This window comes from Pongo abelii, chromosome 4 (genome assembly GCF_028885655.2).
Source record: "Pongo abelii isolate AG06213 chromosome 4, NHGRI_mPonAbe1-v2.0_pri, whole genome shotgun sequence".
NCBI classification, from domain to species: Eukaryota; Metazoa; Chordata; class Mammalia; order Primates; family Hominidae; genus Pongo; species Pongo abelii.
The window spans coordinates 162,523,259-162,541,887 of NC_071989.2; the positions used below are offsets into that span (position 1 = coordinate 162,523,259).

Genomic DNA, 18,629 nt, shown 5'->3' on the forward strand with positions numbered 1-18,629 from the left:
GATAATACCAACTGTTGAAAAGAGTGATGCAACTGGAACTCTCATATATTGCTGGTGGGACTATTAAATGGTACAACTATTTTAGAAAATAGCTTAGAAGTTTTGTATACACTTACCTACCATACACCTACTCTGTGGCCCAGAAATTCAATTCTATATAGGCAGTTTTTTTAAGATCGCCCTCAATAATTCTGATTTTCTGCTATTCACAGCCTTGAGTAATCCCCTCCCCTTGAGTCACATGCTTCTAACAATAGAATACAGCAATATTGAGGGGACGTTGCTTCCATAATTAGATTACAGAAGATGGTCACTTCCATCTTGCTAACAGTCTCTCTCTATTGCCTTCTCAGCTTGCATGCTTTGATAAATCAAGCTGACATCTTGGAGAGGCCCATAAGGCAAGAAACTGACAATAGCATCCAGCCAACTGCCAACTAGGAACTGAGGCCTTCAGTTCAGTCGACTGAAAGGAAGTGAATTCTACCAACAACTATGTGAGCTTGGAAGGAGATCCTTGCCCAATCAATCTTTCAGATGAAACCCCAGCCCTAGATGACATCTTAATTGCAGTTTTGTTACAGATTCTGAAGCACAGGATCCAGTTAAGTGGTACTTATATTTCTAATCCACAGAAACTGTGTGATAATAAATGTGTGTTGTTGTAAGCCACTACATTTGTGGTAGTTTGTTCTGCAACAATAAATAGCTAATTTAAACTCATAGGTATTTTCTGAAGATAAATAAAAACATAAGTCCATTAAAATGATTTGTACAAGGATTTTCATAGCACTATTATCTGTAATAGCTAAAAATTAGAATGTTGATCAAAAGGCGAATGGATAAACAAATTATAGCATATTTATGTAATGGAATGCTACTCAGCTATGTTAATAATATGTTAATTACTTTAAGTGATTTGATTGCTAATAGGATGCACAAAACTTAAACAGTTTATACTCAGGAAACAATTTTGATATGGGCAAAGGATACAATACAGCAATAACAGGAGGTCCTAAATAAAGACTTCTTTATTCTTCCAAAATGGTGTTGGGTTTCCCTGGACATGCATTGTGTTCCGCTCTCAAACCACCATTTGTATGCACATAAAGATCCTTGGAACCACAAAGCCAAAGGTCTGCTTGAGGTAGGGGTCTCTTACAGCGAGTAGGATGCTTAGGTAGACACACTACAACCACATGTCCAATCTCTAATGTCCACATTCCCCTGGCTTCACCCAAACCAGGTGAATCCGTAAATCTAATTGTTATTAGTAAACAAGGCTGATAGGCTTATATATCCTGCCCCAAAATCACTTACATACACATAGTTGTAAAATACCATTTAACCCCAATTATTACATTCTCTAGCTTTGCTCAAGTGTTAATATACTCCAGGCAATTCTAGTTATAGGTACATGGTCAATCTGACTGAGATTAATTAATACTACACATAAATACATAAGCAATTAAAAGAAACAAACTACTGATACACGTACAAGGATAGATCTGACAACCATTATGTGAGCAAAAAAAGCCAGTCACGAGAGTCTATTCTGTGAGGTTCCATTCATAGGATACTCTAGAATAGGCAAACCAAAATCATGGTGATAGAAATTAGAAAGTGGTTGTCTCTTTTGGAGGGAGAAAGGGGCAGAAGGGGGGAAATGAATGACAGAACATACCTGGGAACATTCTGAGACTATGGAAAAGCTTTATAACTCGATGGTAGATACATTTATTTAGCAGGTAAATAAATTGAGCTCTCCCTTCTGTGTTCTTTCACAGTGGCCACATACACCATGTGTTCCAGATGGCACAAGTACACAACGGGAGAGTTTCCACTGGTCTGGAGCCCTAAGCAACTGTGTGGAGAAGTTTGTCACTGACTTGTGGTGAACAAGTAGCATGTGTGATAAATCATATGTTAAAGCAATGATATTTATTTATTGTTACTTCAACATAGCCTAGTTATCCTGACTAACATAGTAGGATACAGATTTTTCTCTATATCTCACAAGCATCCCATACACTTTCCTGAAGCAATAGTTTCTCCATGAATAGACACTGAATGAAAACAATTAAACCCCTACCACTTTTCAGGAGAACACAAAATGATCAACTTGGGGCAAGAAAAATGGAAGAATATAATAAAAAAGCTTAAAAATTTTATCAAGGAACCTATTCCCATCATGTCTTTCAAATAAAATGGAAGACTATAAAATATAAATGGATAAAAGACCAGGCTTTAGAACTAGGTTTGAGCTCAAGCCAAGGAGAGAGGCCTCACTTAGAAACCAACCTTGCTGGCTCCTGGATCTTGGATTTCCAGTCGCAAGAACTGTAAGAAAATTTATTTCTGTTGTTTAAGCCACCTAGTCTACGATATTCTGCTATGGCAGCTCAAGCAGACTAATGCAGCCTCTGATATTATCATTATCATCTTCATTGAACGTCCTCAATAAATGGTTTTAGTTAGAGGGATGCTTTCATTCTTGCATATTTTGTTCAACAAATTCATGTGCCTACTATATGCCTGACACTCTGCAGGGCACTAGTGCTTGAAGAATTAATAAGGCAAAGTCATTGCCCTCATAGAGGTTACATTCTAGTAGAAGAAATTAAAACCAGATAACCAACTACTATATAGCATCTCGTACTGATAAATGCCATGAAGAAAAATAAAAGCTTGAGGGATTAGGGTATGACCAGAGCTGCCAGTTTATACTGAATGATTCATTCGAGCATTATACTGAATGGCGAGAGACCCGTGAGCAGAGATTCAGATGAAGTACAGGAGACTGTCATGGAAATATCTGGGGGAAGAACTTCCAGGCAGAGGGAAGAGCAAGTGCAAAGGCTCAGAAATGGCAATGTATTTGTCAAATTCAGGAAACTGCAAAGAGGCCAATGTGGCTGAAGCAGAAGAAGCAAAAGAGATTAAGAGTGGAAAATTAGGTGAAAATGGTAGCAAGAGTTCAGATTAGGTGGGGCCCTGTGGGCCTCAGGGAAAACTCTGGTGTTTTATTCTGAGAGATGGAAAGCTATTCGGGGATTTTATGCAGAGGGTAACTTGATTTGACTTATATTTAAAAGAATCACTCTTGGCTGCTGGGCTGTTTAATGGAGGATGGATTGGGAGTGGGGACAGGGGAGACAGTAAAACCATGAAGGCTGGTTGGTTGGAAGTTTATTGCAATAGTGCATGTGAGACAGATTGGTGGACTGGTCTAGGGAAGTCAGGTGAGATGGTCAGAAGATGTCAGATTCTAAATATATTTCCAGGGAGAAGGATTGGCTGCTAGATCGAATGTGGAATAGAAGGTAAAGAAAAGAGAAGGGATGATCTCAAGGATGTGGATGTAGCAGTAAGGACCCTTGCAAAGACACAAGATCATCTGGATTATAATTTTCCACCCTACTTTTAACTTGTGACACAATCCCTTCTGTGTGTTGTGTGATAAATCGTTAAAGTGGGATTAACGATGTGAAGATCAAATCAAACTCAAAAGGCTTTGAAAAATCAGTAACACAGACCACCAAACGGTTATCCTTTATTCATCCCCAAATGCATAACCTCGGTGAACTGCTGCTGCTGCCTTACTGCCTGCCTGGTCTTCACCCCCTCCCTGGCATGCAGTGATGCAATAAGTCATAAATAATACTGACACAGAAACCATTACTATCTCTGGCAGTGGATAGCATGTGGCATTCTATGAGTGATGGCGGCCCAGCACTCAGGTTCAGGTGGCTCAGGAAAACAAGTTGCTCACTTTCCTGTCACAGACACCCTGAAATGATGAAGGGGGTAAGATCAGGGGCTATCCAGGGACCTTGCCTCTGCCTCTAGCTGCCCTTTATAAAATGGCCATAGCACAATCTGCTGCGTTCCTTCACTGTGGTAGTCTCCTGAACAATAGGACAAGGAATATTGGCACTTTCAAGAAAATTGAATTTCAATTTAAGTAACAGAAGTGACCCCCTGCCCTTCCTGTCCCTATCCCTGCATTATTTTTCTCCATACCCCATCACCATTTGATATACAATAAGTTTTACCTTCGTTAATTGTCTATCACTCCCTCCTGTAAAATACAAGTTCCTTTAGAGCACAGACCTCTCTGCCTACTCTGTCCACTGTTCCATCCAAAATGTTTGGTAACAGGCAGCCAAGGCACAATAAATCTTTGTTGGATTAATTAATAGATAGCTTTTTGAAAAGTTCTCAGCCATTTTTGGAGATCATATTAAAGATTTTCTTTTGCTTATAAAAACGTATAGACATTCAAAACATTTTGGCATACAAATTCAGGGAGTTTACAGAAACCTTGACATCCATCCATGAATCAATCTCTTCCATTAAAAATCCATTAGTATAATCAAGAAAGCCTGCATCAGCAGCCCCAGGTTTTAGATTGTAATCAAGCTCCACCAATGTCTTGCTTTGCAGCTTTGGACAAGTCGTTTCTACAATCTAGACCTCACTCTCATGATCTGTAAAGTGGCTGGAATATACAAGGCGAACTAGCACATCCATTTCAGACCTAACATTATTAATTCTCTAGTGCTGTAGAAGTAAAATACTCTAATCCAGATCCTTCACTGTGCAGACTGAAAAATTGAGACCCAGAGAAAATCAAGCACTAGCCATTGCCCCAGAATGACTCTGCTTTGATCTGGAATTTTCCCATTAGCCAAAGTTGTGTGTCTTCCTTCTCTTTCATTGCTAAGATGTGGTTTCCAGTTCAAGTCTTGATTGATTGGGTCAGTCAATGCTTTTTTAATGATTTGACCCAATTCCAGAGCCATAGAAAGTTGGCCACTTATGGTTGATGGGAAAAATAAAGGAAAGGTATATCAGTCTTCTTACCAACTCAGCTATCCTTATTAGCCTATTTTTTGTTTCATATTTTCTTATTGAAGAGGCTCATCTACATGGTATAAATTCAAGGTCATGATCAGGTGGGAAAGGTTGGACTTAACTGGAAGAAGGCATTTTGGAACAGGGAAAATCCACAAGTCAATGCCTGTCAGAGCTCTTGGTTCAGAGTAGGTAATCAGTCACTGGAGGGAAGGATTTTAAAAAAGGGTGGTAAGTTGTTGTTTCCATGTCTAACTTTCAGACTCTATGAAGACCAGGGGATGAGGAGGGTGCTTTCTGTAACTTCTTCCTTCCCCCAATTTTATATATGCCACTTCCCATAGTTAGAGAGTAGGACCCTGAACTACAGCCAAGTGCAGATACAACAGCCCATTACTGCATTAGTTTTCTGTGGCTGCTATAAAAATTACCAAAACGGGAAGCTTAAAAATGTATTCTCTCACAGCTCTAGAGGCCAGAAGTTCTAAGTCACTTTTACTGAGCTGTAATCCATGTTGGCAAGACCACACTACTCTGGAGGCTCTAGGGCAGCGTCTGTTCCTGGCCTCTTCCAGCTTCTGGTGATTGCCACCATTACTTGGCTTGTGATTGTATCACTCCTTGCTCTGCCTCTGTGGCCTCACTGCCTCCTCCTCTTCTGTGTGTTGAAATCTGCCTCTGCCTTATAAGGACACTTATGATTGGATTTAGGACCACCCAAAAATCTCAGAATGATCTCACCTCAAGATCCTTAATCACATCTACAAAGATTTTTTTTTTTTCTTCAAGTAAGGCAACATTTACTAGTTCCAGGAATTAAATGTAGACATATCTTTGGGAGACCACTTTTCAGCCTACCACAGTTTCCTTCAGAGATACTCACCCAGGTCAGCTGTCCTGGACAGTAACACCTGTGGGAGTTCAGTCAGGCTGGTGGGAAAAGTTTTAAGATGAAGTTATAGGATATAGACACAAATCTTCGTGGAAGGCTGGAAGGTTTTTGCAAAAGTCTCAGGATAGGGTTATGGCTGAAAGCAGCCTAATCCTTACCTTGAGTAAATAACTTAGAGTAGATACATAGGAATGCAGAGGAGTTTATCTAAATAACTTGTTTACTTATGTGGTCCTAAAACTAACCTTTGATCATTCTGCGGCAGGATGGCTCCCTCAGGGGGAAGGCGACCAGGTTGGTTACCCTCTAATGGTGCTGACTCAAAGCCTTTGTCACTTAAAGTGTGCTGAATAAAAGCCAGCAGGGCCAGCGAGTCAGGGCCGTGGCCGCAACTCTTTACAGCACTCTCCTTGGAGTCTGTAAGTGGCCCAGACCCTCAGCTGGACTGACAAGCATAATATCTATCAGTGTATGTTATTCATCCATCGTTGGATCAGGGTCTGTGGGACAGACCCCTGCAAACACCCTTGTCCCCACTGTTACCTAGGTATGAAGACAGATCCTTCCTTTCTAGTTATTCCCCTTGAATATAATTTGAAAAAGTTATCTCAATGCTTTTTACCGCTGTTATTATTTTGAAAAGGAAGAATAAGAAGAGAATGAAGAAGAGTCTCCTTCCTCCCTGTTGATACAGGGATAAACTATTTCATGCTGGCTGGGCTGGGTCATTAGAAGTCAGGCCCGTAGAAAGTCAGGAGGTCAGACAGGTTTGGTAAATTATAGCTAAAACAAAGTTTGTGAACATAGCATGGCAGGAGAAGTATGAGCCACTGTTTCCACAGGTCAAGGTAAGAGGTCCAAGAAGACATCAGGCAAAATCAAAACAGAAATATGGTAAAGGCATTAGGAGCCTATTTTTAGCAAATTTCAGTGGCTTTGTATGGTGTGCTCAGTTCTGCACAGTCAACTTCACCTTACATAAAGGGACTCCAAATCTCAGGCCAGGATCCTTCCCTGGTGGAACAAGTGGCAAACAAAGGAGGCCTGTCTGGGACAGCTACCTTCCTTACCCAGCCCAGCTCAAGCCCCGGACTGCAGCACCCTGATGGGAACCCAGGAAGCTGCACAGCATATACCTCTCAGGAAGCAGGATAGGAGTAGAGGCATGAGAGAAGATGCCTTGTAGTCTGCCTTGACAACACTCTTATGTCCCTGTAAGTGAGTCGTATAAAGGAAATTGCAGATGAAATAAGAAAACCTTCAAAGCTGAAAGCTGCCCCAGATTTGTGGCCTTGCATTAAATGCACGGCATTTGCTGTACAAGTTCCCATAATTGGCTAAGAAATCACACAGCTGGCGCTTTCACTCAGCCCAGGGAGATGTAAATGACTTGCAGTCCTTGCAAACAGAGGTTTTTCATGTCTCTCCCCAGGGTAACCTGAATATTTGCTGCCACACAGAGCATATTACTGCCCCAATTTGTTCTTTTTACATTCCTCAGGAGACAGAACACCACAGGAAAATATTCCTCTCTTATAGAGGCCATATGTGTCTTCCCATTGGCCTCCTCCAAAGACTTCTTGCCGCTTTCTCTCTCCCAGCTGTCTTCTCTTCCAAATCTCACAAAGACTTCTTGCCGCTTTCTCTCTCCCAGCTGTCTTCTCTTCCAAATCTCACAAAGACTTCTTGCCACTTTCTCTCTCCCAGCTGTCTTCTCTTCCAAATCTCACTGCCAACAGCCAGTAAGGCTCACATCATTTTTCCTGGGGTTATTGAAATAATTTTCTCATTGTTCTCCTTGCTCCATTCCCGCCAACCCTCATCTCATTGTGCATAGCCTACAGTTTGTATGTCAGTTTCATCATGTCACAACCTTGTAAAGGACTCCCCCACTGCCAGCCTCCATGGTTCTGTGGGTAGTGTCCATCAGCTGTCAGGGCTAGCACATCATCACATTAAAAACATTTACACTAATGAAGACTGCAAACAATACATTAATTTTGTATATTAAACCAAATGAAAAGGTATACTTTATAATAAAGTCACTTTCATTGACTCATCTTAGACTTTCCCAAGTTAAGGGAAAAATGGGTGAGTTATTTTAGCCAGCAAAGTGGGAATTTCATATGACTCATGGCCTCCTACCTGTACTCTTCATTTTGCAAAAATTATGAATTACTAAAATGTTATAAATTTGATTTTCAGTGACTTTCATTTTTTAGAATTTTACTCACATAGTAAAGTCACTTTTTTTAGTTTTACTCACATAGTATATGGTTGAATCATATACATTAAGTTTCTGTTTGTTACCTCATCTTGTAAAAACAGCTAAAGAACTTTCACCTAATTTATGTATCACGTTTGAAACAGTAAGTATAGATAAAGACAGGAATCCAAGCCAATTCAGATGAAAGTTAATTTGCCAAAAGCGAGTTCACTGAATGATCAAGAGGACATGTCACCGACATGAAGCTGCCTGTGATGGAGAAAATTTACTATAGCTTTGAACATGAGGCTCAAAGCAAGAGTCACAGATCATAATGCAGGTGTAGACATGATTGAGCTGCTTCTTGAGCTGGCAACTCTACATAGCAGGCTCAATACAGGCTCTAAAGATTTTTCAATGGCTAACAAATCTCCTGAACACACTGAGGAGGTCAGCTAATTTTTAATTAGGAAAACATCAGAGATAAATAAAAGAAGAGTGAGCAGTTTATTTCCCTCATTTTACATGGATAAGAATACTATGAGAAACATTCATGGCATCAACAAATCTATGATGACATCAGATGCAAAGCAATGATGGTAGTAAATTTTGCAGTGACATGCACATATTAATGAGATGTCAGAACTGGTCACTTCTTTTATTATTTAACAACATAATATGACAGGATTTATTTATGCATGTTCTTTCAGAGAATGTTCTTGCTTTTATGGAAGCAGAATAGACACCTAATGGAAAAACCCAAAATTCATTTTCTAAGATAAAATTTAATTGTGAAAAACATTATTTTTACTTTGTTTTCCTCATAAATGTCAATGTTTTCAGAACTTTAAGTAGTTCATTTGCTTGTATTCATGCTTGTTAATTTTTTTGTGAATACCGCAGCAAAAAAGATTATGGCACTGATTGCTTTAATTTCCTGAAAATGTGAGTTTTGCCAGATAGAAGACGAGTTGAGAGGTGGTATCAAAGTCTTCACATGCTTAGGACAATGTGTTGTGCTGATAAATATGAAAAGTCATATGTATCTCATCAAACAAACAAAATGGTAGAGAACTGTTGATTGGTTTTCCACTATCATGTCTCAATCACTCTTTTTAATGTTAGCGTCCATATTAACACACTGATACTACCATTTGCTCCATCCAAATTGCACACTGCCTGCACAACCTCTTGCTCCACACCTCTCTGGCTTTGTGCCAGCTCTCCTGTACCTGGAAAGTCCTTCCTGCTCCTCTCTATACCTGGCTCAGATCCTTCTTCTTCCATGAAGCCTCCTCTGGAAACCGACAGTTCTCCTACTTCAATGGACATAAAGGGGAGGGAGGAGGAGAAAGCATATTTAAAATGCTGAGCCACTCCCTCAAGATTCTGACTCAGTAGGTTTTGGAGTCCAAGAATCTTTATCCTAATATCCCTAATGAGTCTGAAGAACATCAGTTGGTCCACAAAACACTTAAGAGTCACTGCAAAGACTTGACTATGGGCATCTTGCCCTCTGACCAACTCTTATAAACATGCACTTAGCCAAACCTCATTCATCCAGTCCTATTTCATGTTTCCAACTGGACTGTCTTCCTCCCTTAAATCCACCAGCACGTGGAAAGTCCACAGTAAACAAAGGATGGTATTGATGGATATTCAACATGGTGTAATGCACCATATTTGATAGAGAACTTCAGGCTCAGGCACTCCTCTCTTCACACATGGCATGCCTCCTCCCTTCCTTGTGGTCTGGGCATGGTTCATTCCCTATTGCAGATCATGATAGCAACTCTGCGGGTAATGTACAAAAGAGAGAGACCATTCTGCTGGAGAAGGCCGAGGATAGATTTAATGATAATGACACTCTAGAGGCTGAAGGATAATGTCAAGTTGATTTCCTTAAAGGTGGAACAACAACAAAAAAGTATTACATTTTCCGGAATGAGTGATTTTTATATGTATTATTTACACACACACACACACACACACACACACATATATATATACTTTTTAAAATAGAGATAAGGTCTCACTATGTTGCCCAAGCTGGTCTTGAACTCCTGGGCTCGAGTAATCCTCCCACCACAGCCTCCCAAAGTGCTGGGATTACAGGCATAAGCCACCATGCCAGCTCCTGGACATGCTTCTATCTTTGACTTCAGTGACCTTGCCCATCAATAATGCCCTTGCTCATGCTTTTTAAACATTGAGTGGATTTTCTCATAATAATACAAATATACACAGTCTCTTTTCTGCTAGACATGAACCAGTAGCCTTCTGCCAGCTCCCATAAGGGTGGAGAGGGACAGCCTGGCCACAAAGGCACCGTGGTGAAGTTGAGCTGAAAGATGAATCCTAGAGATAGCAAACGTGTCCTGAATCAAGCTAAGCCATACTTTCTAGTTGAAATAATTGCCAAAATATTAGAAAAACAGGAATTAGAAAAATTCAATATTTCATTGCTGAAATATTAGAGAAATAGGAAAGCACAAAGATAAAACATCCAAAACTTCGCCATCCAAAGAAAAAGTTAAAAAAATGTTTTTCAGTATTTGTTCTATATGTGTGTATATTTATAGGTTTCACAAAACTAATATTCCATTTTTAAAAAGGCTTGTGGAACATGATACTTCACAATTTTGGCAATATAGGATGAATATTTCCTCATCAATATATGTCCTTTTCCAAATTGATTATTAATGACAACATAATATTCCAGTAATGGATAACCGTAATTTATTTAACTCAATCTATATTGTTGACCTTAACCTTGTTTCAATTTTTCACTATTCTAAAATACTTCTTATTTGTTCATGGGCAACATCTCTGAATATTTCCTTAGGATAAATTCCTAACGGTGACATTGCTGGATTAAGAGAAGTACCTTTTTTAAAGACTTTTGGCATGCCTTATCTCTCTCCTATTTGCCTCTCAATATCAGTAGAGTCAGTTCTTCTGTAATGCTTGTTTTGAAAGTGTGTTGCAATATGATTGATTTGTTAGGGAGCAATTCCAACATATTGCAAATTTCACATTTGCTTATATGAAATAATGCCCTCTGCAAGAAACACTAGGTGAACTCAGAAAACTGCATCCTACTCAATGGAGCCATGTAAGAATACACAAAATGCACACATGAATTTACACCAAACATCTACCAGCTACCTTAGTTAACCATGTATGTTGTGAGCCACATGTAAGCACATCTGGTGTCACAACCTTCTCTAGTTTCAGATAGCCCTCCCTCCACTTCACAGTAATTCACAAGCTGCAATCTTTCTGATGCCCACTTCCATAAGCAAAACTTTAGGTCTGTTGCAAGGTAAAATGTCATATTTACTGCAGATCTTAAGAATTTTTTAGCCATCTAACGTGTAAAACTATGCTATCATTTTTGCAAGGTTACTATTTTCTTTTTTAACGTATCACTGATGAATTTTCAAGTGTTGTCCTCCAAACCTCATTTTCCCCTTAAGCTCTGTGGTTTTTATTGTACAATTTTATATGGCACAGTGATTTTTAGGAACACATATGTCACACTCTGACAGAACTGACTGTACCTGAAACTTAGCATACCCGAAACAATCTTGATTTGCAGTTATCCCAGAACCTCTTCTTTTTCCCATGTCATCTCAGAAAATGCTATTAACATCTACTTTGTTACCAAGTTAGAAACTCAGACATCAACTTCCTTGCACAATGATCAGCAGTAGAAACAACGGGTTTCCTTCACTGTGTGCCTGTTCTGTCGTAGACAGAGCACTGGTTGTTATTCTCCTTGATTTGTCATCAAAACGATTCTATTTCCAATGATTCCTTGGATTCATGTTTTCCATTCTCACGTTCTCCATTCTGGCAGGTTCTCATTAACTACTGCGTGGCCTATTGGAATACCCATCAACAGACACCAAATTTTCTCTGTTCTAATGCTTCCATTATGCTGCTTCATCTGCATGGAATGACCTTCCTCGTTTTTATGCATGATCTATTTCTGCTGAGTCTTGAAGTAGCCACTCAAATATAAGCACCTTTTCCAACTGTTCTTTGACTTCCTTAAGCAGCGCATTGCTGCTTATCTTTGTCCTCACAGCACCATTTTCCTCAAAATAATTTAAATAAAGTATATTTTAAATGGATGGGCAGCTTTTATTTATGTGGCTAATTCTTTAATTAACTAATCTTAACCATGTTAGTGGCACACATAAACCACTAGCCCCCAATACATTCTGGGATTTTGACAAAACTCTTTGTCTAACCACATGGATTTCATCTCCTTCCTCTCCACCCACACAGTGTAATCATCATCCTGAATTTCATGCTCATCCTTCCTTTGCTTCCCTTTGTTTTATTCATCTGTATACACTTCTAAAAATTATTTATTTTTATTTTCCTGGCTTTTAACACCATGAAAACAGTATCACGCTGTATGTAATTATTTAGAACATTTTTTCACTTCATGTTGTATTGTAAGGTCCATCTACATTGTTTATGTCACTATGATGCACGCACTTGTTTGATCTATTGTATATGTCCATCATACTGAGCTTATTAATTGGATAGTTCAGATTTTCTACCCCCTTGTGGATATTTTTGTCTTCTTAACAATAATTAAGTCAGACGGAGATTAAAAGCTCCCATGATAATGCTGTGTTTATCAATTTCTCCTTGAAGTTTGACCAATTTTTGCATCGAATTCTTTTGAACAGTTGTGTTATATTTAAATTGTTAAATCTTTCGGCAAATTGATTCTTTTATCATTATGTAGTGACTTTCTCCATCCCTGATAAATCTTTCTGTTTTTATTCATTTTTATATTATTTATAATACAATGTTATTACATAATAAAGTCTATTGTTATTTATAATTTGATGTTAATATAACTATTCCAGCATTTTTTCATTAGTCCTTGTTTGATATGTCTTTTTTAGAATTTATTCTTTTATTTTCAATTTGTGTGTGATATTATGCTTTAGGTGTGGTTCTTGTGAACCACATATAGCTGGATTTTTTAAAACTAGTTTGTCTATCTTTAAGCCAGAAGTTTAGACCATTTACACTATTTGTGATTTTTTTGCTCCTCTTTTTATGTATTTTGTTTTAATTCTATCTTGCTTTTTATTTCCAGTTATAATATATAATAAGAAATTTAGCATATTCTCACAACATTTGATCTTGTCTCCACACACCTATTTGTTTTACCTATACTTTAAGCTACTAAGATGTATTCTTATTCTCTCATTATTTCTTGCTTTTAAACAGTATTTTTAAATACTTGATTGTCTTCTTGCATTTGGGGCTCTGTTGAAAAGTCTGCTTATGTTTATTCCCTTGCATGTGATTTCTTCTCTGGAAACTTTTATAATTTTTCTGTTTTTGATATTTTTAAATATCACTATAATATTCCCAGGTACGGGGCTTTTCTTCTTTCTTCTTTGACATTTCATGAACCCTTTCAATATGAAATGAGCTTTCATCTTTTTGAATTGAAATTTTTAGGGAGATTACTGTAGAGTCACATAGCTGTACAGAATAATATAGGAAGATCCCTATACACTTTGCTCAGTTCCCCCAATGGAAATATTTTACATTTCTGCTTGGTTATTTTTGTGATTGCTTGTTCTTGTTTCATAATTTTAATATCTTCCCCAATCTATTTTTAGGTTAATTTGACGTTCTTGGTTATCCGGGTTTCAGGGGTTTTTTCCCCTAATATTTCTGCTTCTGATAAAAATTCGATCTGTTGTTTTTCTTTTGAAATACTCATGCTCTCAAACACATTGTTACGTTGGCCTGACCCTGGGATGACCAGCTACTTTGCCAGGCTTTGAATACAGGAAAAACCCAAACCCCTATCTTTGTCAGCCCAAAGAAGCTCAGGGAAGGGAGAAAGGGGAGAAGTGTAAAGGCCTTGGCAACCAGAACACCACTGTCAATCCTCCTTAGCCCACAAAACAACTCTTCATGTTTAAGCTTTAACTTCTAATCCCCAGGGAATAACAGTTTTAGGTGGGAACATTTATTACATTATAATTCACCAGTGCTATGATTAGAGGAGGAGGTAGGTAAGCAACTGTCCTAATAGTGAGTTCTCACTGATTTTTTTCAGCTTCTCATAAGCAAAGGGCTTCTGTTGTGGTTTCTTTCTCCTCAGGACACTTGTACCAGAGATCGGAGCCACTGAAGAGATGGTAGCCATAGTGCTAGCCTCAAAGCAATGGAGTGGGGGAAAGAGCAGAGCATCAACATTTGGGGAAGCTGAAATCCAGTGAGCTACCTTATCTTCCAGTGAGTTCTAAATATTATGAGAATATAAGGGTGGGCATTTTTTATATGGCCATTCTATGAGCTGTAAATTTAGAAAGATGAATACTCATCTTTCAACTCATTATAAATATACTTATTAAAAAATATAAGACTTTACCCTGCAGATAAGTGAACCTAACTCCCCAGAACAAGCAACCCTCAGTTCCATGGGAATGCCAGAGAGAAGGCAAGGAAAGAACTTGGAATTCTAAAGCTTTCTGTAAGACCACATTAGAAACAGAGTAGGCATAGTGAGAACCTTTGGGGAAAATATCACTGCCTACTTTCCCTGCTTCTTCCTTACCAATTCTTATACCCACAGGTAATAGCACTGATTTAGCAAAGAGATTAGGGACAGTAGTGCCAAATGCAATGAAGGGGCCAAAGACTGTTTTCTAAACCATGGTCATAAATGTGCCTAGCTGTTCCTCCTCCTGCCCATATCTAATTAGCACTATGGAAAATGGGCTCTTGTCTTTCAACAGACAATTCTACCTCCTAAATAATGCCTCTCCACACCTGTTCAAACCAAATTCTAACATCCTCCAAATACCCAGTAATAATAATTAATAAATATTTTAAATTTGTTAATAAGAATTACAGAAAATCTGTATTTAGTAATGCACTATATTAAACATTTGCATATATAAATTCTTCATGATAATCCTACTAGATAGGTGATATTATTATCTCCATTTTTAAAAGAACAAGGCTTAGAAAAGTAAGTAACTTCACTTTGGGAGGCTGAGGCAGGTGGATCACCTGAGGTCAGGAGTTCAAGACCAGCCTGGGCAACATGGTAAAACCCCATCTCTACTAAAAACACAAAAATTAGCCAAACCTCGTGGCATGTGCCTATAATCTCAGCTACTTAGGAGGCCAAGGCACAAGAATTGCTTGAACCTGGGAGGCGGTGGTTGCAGTAAACCGAGATTACGCCATTATACTCCAGCCTGGGCAACAGAGCAAGACTCTGTCAAAAAAAAAGAAAAAAAGAAAAGAAAGAAAAGAAAAGAAAAGAAAAGAAAAAAGAAACTTGCTGAAGTTCATATAGTTAATAAGCAATAGAGCTTGGATTCTAATTCAGGCAGGCGAACTATAGAGTCTGACTTCTGAGAGTTAAGATCTTCCTACCATTCCTGAACACCAACAAAAGTGTCTCTGCCACATATTTTAGTGCTTGTTTGTGTTTAACATAGCACTTGGTCTATTTATTTCTATTACTATTACACTATAATGGTCTCAGGCCTGTGATCTTTGTTTCTCTGGTGAGATCATTAGACTTGTAGAAGACATAGGCTGAACAACCAATATTTGTTTGTTTCTCCTGGGGTGCTAGGCAAATAATAGCTGTTGAATACATATTTATTAAAATCAAGTCAAATAAAGTAAAAATTAGAAAAATTACAGTGTGCAGAGGAAAAGATAAATTCACCTTTGAATTAGTAACATTGTAGCATGAGTTGAAAAAACATCCATCAGGTAACACTCACGTCTGTGAAATACCATGTGGCTTTACATTGTCTTCTCATCCATGATATCCTTTGCAACACAAAACTTTGTTAGAGAGTTCAAAGAATACTTGGTATTCACATTTTACAAACTAGAATGCCAGGATTCAGAGAAGTAGTTGGCCACATTCATGTGCATAACAATCAATTTCTAATATAAAAGTGGTAGGTGGTAGACATTTGGAGTCTAAAGAGGTTAGATTCAAATCCATATATGGAATACCCTAGAAAAAGAGACTTGAACTCTGAGGTCAGTTTCCACATCTGTAAAGTAGGGATAGCATCTCCTATTAATAGGGTTTTTATAAAGAAAGATATAATTCAGAAAGCAGCTAACACTTCCTAGCACCTAATAAGCCCTTAATACATAGTAACTATTATGAAAAGGATATAGTAAGTGTAGTGGATAAGAACATAGGCTTGGGAGTCACAGAGGCCTAGGTTTAAATCCTAGCTCTGCCATTTACAAGCTATTTGACCTTGGGTGATTTACATAACTTCTCTAAGCTTTAATTTCTTCACTTAAAATTGATATAAAACTTTCAAGCCCTGCTCTGATGAAGAAGTTTCAACAGGACTAACCCTCCTGCTAACTACAACTATAAAAGCTGCACAAAATCTGTAAAAACCGTCAGAAGCCAATGTATAGCAATCAATGCAGGCAAAATATGAAGAGCTGTGATTCTGGAGAGATTCTGGAAAGGCGCTATCTTAGTCCATCTATGCTGCTATAACAAAATACCACAAATGGAATAATTTATAAATAATAGAAGTTAATTTCTCATGATTCTGGAGGCTGAGAAATCTGAGATCAAGGAACAAATGGGACTGATGTCTGATGAGGACTGCTGTCTGCCTTGTTTTGTTTTGTTTTGTTTTGTTTTGTTTTGTTTTGTTTTGTTTTGTTTTGTGACAGAGTGTTACTCTGACCCCCAGGCTGGAGTCCAGTGGTCCAATCTCAGCACACTGCAAACTCTGCCTCTGGGGTTCAAGCGATTCTCCTGCCTCAGCCTCCCAAGTAGCTGGAATTATAGGTGTGAGCCACCACACCTGGTTAATTTTGTATTTTTAGTAGAGACAGGGTTTCACCGTGTTAGCCAGGCTGGTCTCAAGCTCCTGACCTCAAGTGATCCACCCACCTAGACCTACCAAATTGCTGGGATTACAGGTGTGAGCCACTGCACCCAGCTAATGTTTGCATTTTCAGCAGAGACGGGCTTTCACCATGTTGATCAGGCTGGTCTCAAGCTCCTGACCTCTAGTGATCCACCCACCTCAGCCTCCCAAAGTGCTGGGATTACAGGCGTGAGCCACCACACCCAGCCTTGCTGTCTGCTTTCAAGATGGTGTCTTGTTGCTGCATCCTCCAAAGGGGAGGAATGCTGTGTCCTCACAGGGAACAGAAGGGCACAAAGGAGACAAAACACTCTCCTCACATGGCAGAAGAGTAAAAAAGGCCTAAATTCGTTCCCTCCAGCCCCTTTATACAGCAATAATCTATTTATCAGGGCAGAACCCTCATGGCCTAATCACCTTCTTCAGGCCTCACCTCTTAATACCACCACAATGGGGATTGTTTCAACATGAATTTTGGAGGGGACACACTCAAACCATAGCAGGGGCTATTCATTTTGGCTTTTTTCCCTGACAGCATTTTCCAATTTGTAGCACAGGTGAATAGAGCCCGAGAAGAAAATGGCAACCTTACTGGGCTGAATAGGCAAAAGTAAGAATTCAGGATTGACAAAGCAGCTGGAATCTGAGGGTGAAATCCCAGAGAAAATAGAGTCTGGGCACTGGGAGCATATTCCTTTTAAATTATGGATCACATCCTAAACTGTATTATGCAGATTAGGACTTCAAGACAAACAGTAGAAAAAAAAATCAACTGGAAGCCCAAAAATATGAGCAAATATTTTAGCCATCACCTGGTACTGAAAAGATGAAGTTTGGAGTTTAAGCCCCATCAAGATGAACAGGTCTTTGTAAAAAATCCTGAGGTACCTTAAGGGCTGTTAGGGAATAATAACAACCACCCTCTAGGAGTAAGGGCAACTCAAACAGGTCAATCATAGGAAAGACTATGACAAGATCAAGATGATTCACCCATACTCTATGTGCTTGCTAGGAGAAATTCAGACTCTTTGGAGAAAGGTAACTTTATCTAGAACTTCTACAACTTTTATCCATTGTGCAAAAAAAAATTAATTAATTAACATGGATGATTTTAAAAGGACCAAATCTTTATTTGACAATTAAATATTTTAAAATTAAAGAAATTAAAAATAGGACCAAATGACTCAAAATCAAGAGAAAAGGATTAGTAGAAACAGACCCACAGATGATTAGGTAGTAAAGGTATCAGACAGAAACTGTAAAGGAACTATGATTAATATGTATACAGATATTTGGCAAAGACCTGGATTCTATTAAATAATGTAAAATAAAAATTTTAGAACTTAAATAGTATAAATGATACTAAGAATTTGAAATATGGATTTAATAGAAGTTACAAAAGGAAGACTAGAGGATTAGGGAGTCATTTTATGGGTTTAAAATACATAACAAGAATAGCACAAAAAGTAAGCAGGGTAAATTGAGTTAAACTGTTGTAAGGTTCTCGCATCACTTGGAAAGTGGTAAAAGTACCAATCTAAAAGAGTCTGTAATATATCCAGGATATGTAATGTAATTTCTAGGGAGACCACTAAAAACATAATAAAACAATATCTAATTAAAAAGTGAATAGAATGGAATAGAATAGAATAGATATAATAAAAATAATTATTTGATCCAAAAATAAACATACAAAATAAATCAAATAGAAATTAAATAGCAAGATATAATTAAACACAAA

The 18,629-nt window shown here is 38.3% G+C and overlaps 1 protein-coding gene and 1 long non-coding RNA gene across 2 annotated transcripts in view; one reads left to right on the forward strand and one right to left on the reverse strand.

The window, feature by feature from the left end:
* GRIA1 (glutamate ionotropic receptor AMPA type subunit 1) overlaps positions 1 to 456 on the forward strand; it is a 375,656-nt gene extending 375,200 nt beyond the window's left edge. The window contains exon 14 of the mRNA XM_063724332.1: positions 354 to 456. Coding sequence (XP_063580402.1) covers positions 354 to 441 — 88 coding nt within the window. The 3' untranslated portion in view covers positions 442 to 456. The remainder of the gene's footprint in view (positions 1 to 353) is intronic.
* The window catches only part of LOC112133366 (uncharacterized), a 135,779-nt gene that overhangs the window by 94,092 nt on the left and 23,058 nt on the right, over positions 1 to 18,629 (reverse strand). The gene's annotated exons all lie outside the window — the stretch shown is intronic.